This window comes from Hyla sarda, chromosome 3 (assembly GCF_029499605.1).
Source record: "Hyla sarda isolate aHylSar1 chromosome 3, aHylSar1.hap1, whole genome shotgun sequence".
NCBI classification, from domain to species: Eukaryota; Metazoa; Chordata; class Amphibia; order Anura; family Hylidae; genus Hyla; species Hyla sarda.
In genome coordinates, this window is record NC_079191.1 from 175,305,802 (window position 1) to 175,316,668 (window position 10,867).

The 10,867-nt window shown below is 42.4% G+C and overlaps 1 protein-coding gene across 1 annotated transcript in view; it reads left to right on the forward strand.

Annotated features, from left to right (window-relative positions):
* Positions 1-938: 938 nt before the first annotated feature.
* PDE6D (phosphodiesterase 6D) overlaps positions 939-10,867 on the forward strand; it is an 86,423-nt gene continuing 76,494 nt past the window's right edge. The window contains exon 1 of the mRNA XM_056565541.1: positions 939-1,695. Within this exon, the coding sequence (XP_056421516.1) occupies positions 1,649-1,695 (47 nt within the window). The 5' untranslated portion in view covers positions 939-1,648. The remainder of the gene's footprint in view (positions 1,696-10,867) is intronic.

Here is a 10,867-nt window from a genome sequence, read left to right on the forward strand (position 1 = left end):
AAAAGTCCAAAATTGCTGCTTTTTGTCACATTTTATTCCCAAAAATAAATAATAAAAAGCGATTTAAAAGTTTCATATACGCAAATGTGGTATCGATAAAAAGTACATACACCCTGTGTATAGAAAAATTAGACAGTTATAGATTGTCAAAATAGAGGGATTTTAAACATACTAATTTGGTTAAAAAGAGTTTTTTTTAAGCGGTACAATAATAGAAAAGTATGTAATCATGGGTATCATTTTAATCGTATTGACCCACAGAATAAAGAAAATGTGTCATTTATTACCATAAAGTGTACAGCGTGAAAACGAAACTTTTCAAAATTTTGTGTTTTTCTTTTCAATTTCCCCACACAAATAATATTTTTTTTTGGTTGGGCCATACATTTTATCATAAATGAGTGATGTCATTACAAAGGACAACTGGTCGCGCAAAAAACGAGCCCTCATACTAGTCTGTGGATGAAAATATAAGAGTTACGATTTTTAGAAAGAAAGAGAGATAAAACGAAAATGCTAAAATAAAACTGGCGGTGTCCTTAAGGGGTTAAATACAGTACATTTCAATGCCAATATATTAAAGCACACATGCATCATTTATTTTTAGTATATCATGAATCATTATCGTGCCATAATGGTGACCGAGGTGCAGTGGTCCCCAAACTGTGGCCCTCCACAGCCGTAGGCTGTCCAGGCATGCTGGGAATTGTAGTTTTGCAACATCTGAAGGGCCACAGTTTGAGGACTAGTCTTTCTGTACCATAGACAAGAGTGAGCTAATTTGTCCACTCTCTCTTCCCGTACACATCTATCCGTTTCTAAGGACCGTCATGTTGCTGGGCAGAGTGACGCGCATATTCTGTACTAGAACGTTTTGCTCACAACCTAACCTCTCTGCATTACGCCACGCCCATTAAAGGCGTCCTGATATACAACATGGTTTCTGATTGGTTTAGAACGAGTCGGTTAGGAAGTAGCCTGACTGGCATTGGAGTGTCACTGAGTTTGGTTACACTCACAAGGCGTTACGGCTAGTGGGAGGAGGTGCTGTAGCTGCTTCGATAAATCCTCTTATCTGAAGCCCGAGATACGTGATAATGAATAGCGGCCTCCCAACCGGAATTGTAGCATCTAAAAGGCCGTTTGTACTACGGTCAATGTAAAGGCGCCATTGTGGGCATTAATAGTAACCACAGACTTCCGCTGTCAGGTACTTCAGGCAAGAATCTGCCCCAGCGAAACTTTGACACACAGGACAGGTCCCAGCTATCACCGGGAGCCAAGCATTTGTCACCGGCACAGGAAGGTACACGACCCTGGGGGTGCTGTCTTAGCTTTGCCCTTCACTGTTACCCTGTCCCTTCATTGACCCCCAGCTGCTTCTCCTTCTTGGTGCCAGGCTGTATATACCAGTTACATTCACTGTCGGGATTGGTCTACACCCAGCCTGGGGTACAGGTACCTGAGGTGTCAGCTGGCATCCATCATCATTCAGGTGCCTGCAGCTTCCAGTGTATTGTGCTGCCTGTGACATCTGGACTTGTTGCACCTCTACAGCATCTATTCCACCACAGGAGGAAACCTTCCCCAAAGTAGAAAAATCTCCACAACTTCTACTCCAGAATAGACTGAAGAAAGACGCTCCGACATGTCTAGTACCGAGCGGGCTAAGAAGATCATGGAAGGATTCAAACTGTATCCAAAGCTGGGTATTGTGGTGGTAAACCTGAGCGAATGGAGGTCCTGAGATCCTAGTATGGTGTTAGGCTGGGTTCACACCACGTTTTTCAAATACGGTTACCGTATACGGTTTTCCGCTAAAAAACGTATGGGAAAAAAACGTATACAACCGTATGACTCCAAATTAAAACGTATACGTTTTTTTCCCCGTACGGTTCTATCCGTTTGCATCAGTTTTTGCCAACGGTTTTGCTATTTTGTTGGTTTTAGTTTTCCAGCAATTTAATAAAGTTACTATTGTTCTATTGAAATTACAATCTGCGCATGTGTCAACTCCAAAAACGGATTAGAGAAACCGTGTGCAACCGTATTCTGAAATTCTGTGTACGGTTCTTATAGACAACAATGTTAAAAGAACCGCATGCGGTTTTCCAACCGGAGGCAAAAACATGGTCGACAGCGTTTTTGCCTACGGTTGAAAAACCGGCAAAACCGAGGCAAAATGGATGCAACCGTACACAACATTTGGAATACGGTTTACAATGCATTCTCTATGTATACGGTTTCAGATACGGTCGTATACGTTTTTTGCGGAAAACCGTATACGGTTACTGTATTTGAAAAACGTGGTGTGAACCCAGCCTTAGACATGTTTCCATGTGGCAGATTATAGTATCAGCTAAGTAGAGGGGATTTTTTCTTTTAGAATCTCATTTACACATAGCAGCAATGTTCCTGACTGAAGTGGACCTGCGGTGTGGATTTTGAGATCTGCAGCAAGTCAATTTATGTTGTGGGTTCACTGCCGATTTTCTACACAGGCAATCCGTTTAGTGTGCATTCGGAAGAATCTGGACCCTACTCAGAAGGGGGTTATCTTGGTAAAGTGTCCCTGTCATTTAGAAAAACTACTGACTTGTCAGACATTGAGGTCAAAAGTTTTGATTGTTCCCAGTCTGAAAGTTCTCTCTAGATATTGAACGGGCTCCATAGACTTATAAGGTAGCCCATCTGGATGGAGATCACCGGGTGCCACCGTGCACTTCTCCTAGTGATATCTAGAGATAGTCTGAACACTCAGACCATGAGCGATTATAACATTTGACATGTCTATCTGACGTGTCAGCAATTTTTTAAATGACAATAACACTATAAATATATGTTTACGGAGATTCCTTCGGCAGTAGGACCGTGTGGCCCTGCACCGTCACCATTGATGGCAATGCAGTGCGCCCTTAATTCCACCGAAAGAATGAACATTTTTCGGCAGATCAAATTCTGCAGTGCTAATTGGTCCCCGGAAGACCCATTCACGCCAATGCAAAGGTTCACACCGTAGGAATTCCGTAGTGTGAACATACCCTTCTAACATGTCCTGTTAGAATTGGGTTAATTTGGATGTAGGGTAAAAACTAGTCTGTTCCCCCATCTATATTTTCTGATGGGGCCTTATGAACAGACAGGCTGTTCACATCACACGTCTACATTATATAAAATTAAAAGGCATCTGCAAGGCTTCGTTCACATTAGCTTTTGATCTCCCTCTGCTGAATCTGTTCAAGTGACAGGACACGAGTGGAGAAAAAAAAAATTACAACAGATCAGTTTTTCCTCAGCTCAACTCCTGCAAAACAACGGAAACCTGACAAACCTCATTCAAAGTCAGCGGAACCCATTGGTGTCTGTTGTTGAACAGATTCTATGATGGAGTTCCTATGTAGATGTGATCTTAGCCTTAATAGAAGTCTTCATTTATCTTGTTTATTTGTTAAACATTATATTCAGCTGTTTCTGAGAAGGTTGAGGAATTACAGCTCCTGTATTGGTTGTCACCAACTCTACTTCTGAGTGTCAAATCTGCCTGGATTTTGTTCCAGAATTAGTGAGTTCACATATGTCTGCCATAGTTTCCCTCTGGCAGGTTTGCTCTGAATTAAAGGGGTATTCTGGCCATAGACATCTTATCCCCTATTCAAAGGATAGGGGTTAAGATGTCTGATCGCCCGCAATCTCCGTGCAGCACTTGCATTCTATGCCGGGCTGCTGCTTCACTCTCGGAAACCTCTGTGTTTCCGGGACTGGAGACGTGATGTCACGCCCCGCCCCCTCGTGATGTTACGCCAATGTAGACATTAAAGGACAACTGTAGTGCAAGACTTTTATATATTGCTGTGCCCAGACTGCAAAAATAAACAAAATAAACTTTGACATACCTTCCTACGTGCCCCCGTCGGTCCGGTACCGGCCTCACGGTCCAGCGGTGCGAACCTCATTCAACTTCCTGGGGATAGAGACGTCACAGAGCCATCGGCGTATCACCGGCCGCAGCGATGTCCCGCCCTGGCCGGTGATAGGCTGAGCGCACTGTCATGTAAGAAGCCGGCCAGATCTCCTTACATGACGCTCAGCCTATCAACGGCGGGGGCGAGACATTGCTGCGGCCGGTGATACGCCGACGGCTCTGTGATGTCTCCGTCCCCAGGAAGTTAAATGAGTTTAGCACCGCTGGACTGTGAGGCCGGTAGCGGACTGACAGGGGCGCGTAGGAAGGTGAGTTAAAGTTTATTTTGTTTATTTTTGCAGCCCAGGCACGCCAATATATATGTCTTGCACTACAGTTGTCCTTTAATAGAGGGGGTGTTGCATGATGTCACATCTGCAGTCCTTTAAACACAGAGGTTTCTAAGACTGAAGCAGCAGCCCGACATAGAATGCACAGAGATCTCTAGGGGTCCCAGCGGTGGCCCCCTCGCGATCAGACATCTTATCCCCTATCCTTTGGATGAGGAGAAGATGTCAATGGCCGGAATACCCTTTTTAAAAAGTTAAATGCACCTGTTTTCTGTTTGGTAAGTTGACAGGTCCTGCACATGCCCTATCTGATCCTATAGAGTGCCAGATGGGTTTCCAGCTTGGACAGATCCTTGTATTTGTGATCGACCGCTTAGGTAGATTTGCAACATTTTTACTGGTTGAGAACATTGGTGACAACTGTGATGGCATCTATATTGGAAGGAAGGCTCTGTTCGCACTGCATTTAATCGATCTAGGAGATTGACTGATGCATATCTTTAGAATGCTCCAATGTGTGCCATTGTAAAGGCATACATTGCCATAAGCATCTGTAAAAAAAAAAAAAAAAAATCATGTTAAATACTTTATATACTTTTTTTTTCCCCCAGAATGTCATTTTTGCCTTTATATTCTGAAAAAAACAATAATTGATTTACATTTTTAATAACGAAATTTTAATTAATTTTTCATAAAGTGTGTGTGTTTAACTTTTGTTTTCTCAATTTTTTTTTGTAGTACTAATACTCCCAGTATGGAACAGACTGTTCCATGATGGGAGTAGTAGTACCTGTACTAATAGACAGATTGCCCCGGTGTGACACTGACGCTCAATGCTATCGTCCTATCTATAGCAGAGATGCGGAGCGGCTCTATACAGCGCTCACATCTCTGCACTATACAGCAGGCCGGCCAGTGATGTGAATACACATTCACATCACTCATTCATATTTTCCGACCAGAGTGGGGAATGGCCGGATGGTTGCGGCCAAGTGATGTTTTATTCATATCACTGGCCAGCCGGAGTATAGTGCAGAGATGCGAACGCTGTATAGAGCCGCTCCGCATCTCTGCAATAGATAGGACGATCGCATCGGGTGTCAGGAGTGAAACCCACTGTGATCTTTCCTTAATGCAGGTACTACTACACACAATCTGCTCCATGCTGGGAGCTGTAGTACCGGCATTAGTAGACAGATCGCAGCAGGTGTAACTTCTGACACCTTTTGCAATCTGTCTATAAATGTAGGTACTGCAGCTCCCAGCATTGAGCAGAGTGTGCTCAATGTTGGGAGCAGTAGTACCTGCAGTTAAGGAAAGATCACAGCAGATGTCACTCCTGACACCCGCTGTGATCCTCCTGTATAATGTATAGATGTGGCCGGCCGCTCTTCTATGGTCCCCTGCTCTGATGTGTATATATAGATATTCATATTTCCCACAGAGAGTTGTGATTAGCTGGGACTATCTGGCCAATCACAGCTCTCTGCAGGAAATATGAATAGGTGTGTATATATACGGCAGTGCAGGGGACCATAAAAGAGCGGCCGGCCTCATCTATACTTTATACAGGAGGATCGCAATGGGTGTCAGAAGTGACACGGGCGATCTGTCAATTAGTACAGGTACTACTACTCCCATCATGGAACAGTGTGTTCCATGCTGGGAGTAGTAGTACTACCTAAAAAAATGTAAAAAGTGAAAACGCACACACTACATTTTTATTATTGTCGGCTACATTTTTAGTGCCCTGCTCTCATATAAATGTATTTATTAATTTATTTTTAATGGTACCCTAAGAAATTTTTTTTAAAAATATATCATCATCACTTTTTTGGATTGCTAAAGTCCAAAAAAAGTATAAAAAATGCCAAAGTTAAAACCCCCATGGCATTTTTTTACTCCTATAGACTTCTATGGGAGAAAAATGCCAGGATTTCAGGAAAAAAACGCCATTGGTTCAACATGCTGCGATTTTGCAAAAACGCCAAAGAGCTGAAAGAGTGAAAAGATGCCAAAAGAATAAAAAAAAAAAAAAGCCAAACTGAAAAACACTAAGTGGAAAAAGAATTATGCGATTTCTCATTGATTTACAGCTAACATCTAGCCGCAGCGTTTTTTGGCATAAAAAAACGCCATTCAGCAGAATTAGAGTTTTTCTTGGCATTTTTCTTTTAAAATAAATAGTGGAATTCCAGCCTTATAAGGTACACTTTATTAATGCCACCCTGCCAAGTATTTATAGTGATTAAATATAAACTTTATCTGGAGAAAAGTTCAGTGAGTTTTCCAGGACCTTTATATCTGTGGTCTATTCCAGTGGTTCTCAACCTTTTTTGCCTGAGTACCCCTTGACAGCCCATTCCCATAAAATTGTACTCCCATATTAGTGACGTTTTGTAATGATTATAGTATAATTCATATGCTTTACTTTCCTCTATAACAGGGTCCCTGTTCCTCTCCCTATCTCCCCAGTTCCCCAATTTACAGGTGACGTCTTCTCTAACTGGAGTTGTTTACTTTTCTTTTCTTCACTATCTGGCCTAGACCGCCATTAAAATTTCTCCCATACAAGACTTCTCCACAGAACCAGCCAAACAAACATTTCATGCTCCTTTCTGCAGTAAAATACCCACCTATTTACAATCCCCATGTTTATTGTCACACACAGTAATAGTACCCGCTTTGTGTCCCCATAAAGTTGTTAGGCCCCCTCTGTGCTCCCAAATATAGCTTTAAGCCCACAAACTGCCCCCATATATAGTTGTAGGCCACCATACTATCTGGCTTTGGTGCTCCTCTGGTCTGGGGACCTATTGCTATGGCTCATAGCAGTAGGTCTCCGGTCTACAGGGGCAGTGTAGCAACAAAGCTGATGGTAGTTACTACCCAAAGCAGCCCAGTGCCTGAGCTTCACCTTTTCTGTCCTCCTGCTCCGCTCCTCGGTGCAGTGATGTCAGCCTACCATTTCTTTCAAAGTTGTCCAGACCAGTAACCAGTGGCTGTGGCTGTCATTACCATTTTTTTTCCAAGTACCCCCTGGAGAACTGCTTGTACCCCAGGTTGAGAAACACTCTATATGGGCTAGCTGAGATCTGTACTTGGCTGTCTCCATCAGTCCACTAGTACAGTATTTCCCAAGACTGGTACCCAAGTACCCCCATCAGGTGAGGTTTTCAGGATGTCACATTTGAAATAATTATGGTCAGTGCACCAAGCATCACCACTATTATATTACCTGTGAAAGGTTAAGGAAATCCTGAAAACATGACCTGTTTGGGGTACTTAAAGGGGTACTCCGCCCCTAGCATCTTATCCCCTATCCAAAGGATAGGGGATAAGATGTCAGATCGCCGCGGTCCCGCTGCTGGGGACCCCCGGGATTTCCGCTGCGGCACTGCGCTATCATTACAGCACAGAATGAGTTGGATAGGGGATAAGATGTCTAGGGGCGGAGTACCCCTTAAAGGACCAAGCTTGGGAAACACTACACTAGAAAGTAAATGAAGTGCTGGAGTTCATGCTCGGCTAGCCCTCCATTCAAATGCTGGGTAGGAATCAGAGGGCCCCCTGATCGAGAGACAGTGCTTGTGCTATAGCCTCTAACTAGGCACAGTGTTGTACACCAGATGTACCTGGTATTGCAGCTCATCTCATTTACTTAAAGGGGTTATCCACCATAAGGTGATTTTAGTACATTCCTAGCAGACAGTAATGGACATGCTTAGGAAGGATCTGCGCTTGTCTTGGGGATAAATGGCTATGTTGTGAGATTACCATAACACTGTGGCTAGCTTTTCCACATATCAGCCACCCCACCCATTGAAACATAAATGAGCTGCATCCATCAAAAGGCCTGTGTTTTTCAATCAGGGTGCCTACAGCTGTTGCATTAGTTGTAGATTGATCTCTCTTCCACCAAGCGATCCCTCCACCCATTGAAGCAGACAGGCTCCTTGTCATCAGCTGACTAGTGAGTCAGGTCTCGGCCGCATTGCAACCTGGGAAAAATCTGAGACAACAGTCATTTTGTATGCTGGTAAAAATAAATATTGGAGTGAAAATCACAGAAGAATTGTGAGAAAACTGTCACACACAGGTACAGACACTATATTATGAACTACACTAACTTTACAGCCCCTGTAGGATAGTCAAATAAAAAAAATTCCCGGAATACCCCTTTAAGTGAGAAAAATGTTAGAAGCTGTGAATGGTAAACCAGGAAAAGTGCTACAGTCCCCTCAAGCTGGATGTGACATGGGGGAGATGAGGGGACACTAAAGACTGATTGTATGATGTCACACAGCGCCTTGTTGCAAGACTCTATTCGACTTGTGGCTACCTGGCTTTCTAATTATTATTATTTTTTTTTATTTTTTTTGCTGGCTTAGGTTTGGACAAACTAGTACAATTGATCAGTAAGATCCAAAGCCTCTAGGAAAATCCATTCAGGAAAGTGTTTTTGTTAGTATCCGTGAAAGTGACATTTATGGCTCATCAGCCACAACCCCTGTAATTTCCCCAGTGACATATCATAGGTGTTATCAGTCTATCATGTAAGACTCTGCAGCTGGTGTTTTCTGCAAGGAGAAACAGTACCCTGACAGTATTGATAGCTAAAATGAACATGGCTGATGGATAGCCACTTTCCTGTAGAAAATGACAACAAAAACCTGTACTGTAGATACGTACCTCATTTCGCTCATATTATGGACTCTACACCCGAACACCCTGTGTTTCATCAATACTTTCCGTAATATAGGGGCCAATAAGCACTTGTGTTATGTCCATCTGAAAGTGGCCAAATACTGTAAACAAATCTTTTATGCAAGTCTGTATTTTTTTTTTTTTTTTTTTAACCTGTTAAACATTTCCCAACTGTGAGAAACATTTTAGACCTTCCTCTAGTGACAATCATTATTGCTGTTGCACATAACAGGTATCACTAGAGATATACTGCGTGGATTTTATAAAGATCAGGGATGAGAATTTCCTCTTTGTGCGGCCAATAAAATCATTGTCGGACACCTATCGCCCTGTCTAAATGGAATGTGTGGCTCGTAATTTTGTATCTAAATGGCCACACGATTGATTGAGCCTTGTGAAGGATCAGCAGACTAGTGCCGATAAAGACATTAACTGCAACTAATGCAACAGCTGTAGGCACCCTGATTGAAAACCACAGATCTTTTGTTTCAATGGGTGGGGTGGCTGATGTGTGGGAGGGAGGAAAATGGAATTGTGGGATTTGTAATAAAAAAAAAAGAAAAGTCAGACAGGAAATACTAGTTCACAAAAAGATATCCACAGTGCCATTTAGCCCCAAGACAAGCGCAGATCCTTCCTAAGCATGCCCATTACTGTCTGCCAGGTACGTACTAAAATCACCTTATGTTGGATAACCCCTTTAAGAAATAGTTAAAAATTATATGCATTTTAAAATGAAAGTCAGAATCCTAGCCATAACCTTATTGAGATGCTGTAGCATGACCTGAAGAGGGCTGTACACACAAAGCCTTTCAGAAATATTGATAAATCGCCACAATTCCCCCTCAACATTGTGGAAATCTCTTTTGCAGCTACCCAAAATGTTTTGGGGGAGACTACTGAGAGACTACTTCTGCAGTAGCACTGACTGAACATTCTCCCGTGAAGTCTAAATCATGTGGCTAAAAGAATGGGCACTCTGTATACAAGTTGGTGCCTCTTTCTCAGTTGAACCACCTGACTCATTTATGAGAAAGTTTCCAAGGAGTCTGTGAGATGATCCCTTATAGCCAATTTGCATACAGCATTCATCTAGTCTGGAGTTTGGAGTTTTAGGGGCTGATCATTGGGTGATACTACCCTTAGAAGTTAAGGTTTTTATATGGGCATTTGATAGACACCATCATTTAATGTCTGACCATGGTTAGGCAGGTTTTACCAAAGTGCGGACCCAAAGGTTGCATTGGTGGCAGAAAGGTGTCTAAATAATTTAAGGTGTCTTTATTTAGGATATGCAATGTTTTTGAAGCAGAACTTTTGCCTGTTTCCAATATAATGAAGAAACTGGGGTGCAGGCCAATTGTAACTGCTATCACTCTCCAACTGTGCACAGACTAACTGGTAGTGTCTCCACCAGTAGTCACAAATGCTCAATAAATAATAATATTCAGCAGCTAGGTGTTCAATAAAAATATTTTTTTTTATTTACAGTCATGGCCGTAAATGTTGGCACCCCTGAAATTTTTCTAGAAAATGAAGTATTTATCAAAGAAAAGGATTGTAGTAATACATTTTTATTCCCTTTTGCTTGTATTGGAACTAAACCAAAAAGGGAAGAAAAAAAAGCAAATTGGGCATAATTTCACACCAAACTCCAAAATGGGCTGGACATAATTATTGGCACCCTTAACTTAATATTTGGTGACACACACTCGTCGCTTTCTATAACCATCATTAAGCTTCTTACACCTCTCAGCCGGAATGTTGGACCACTCTTCCTTTGCAAACTGCTCCAGGTCTCTCTTATTGGAAGGGCGCCTTTTCCCAACACAAATTTTAAGATCTCTCCACAGGTGTTCTATGGGATTTAGATCTGGACTCATTGCTGGCCACTTCAGAACTCTCCACT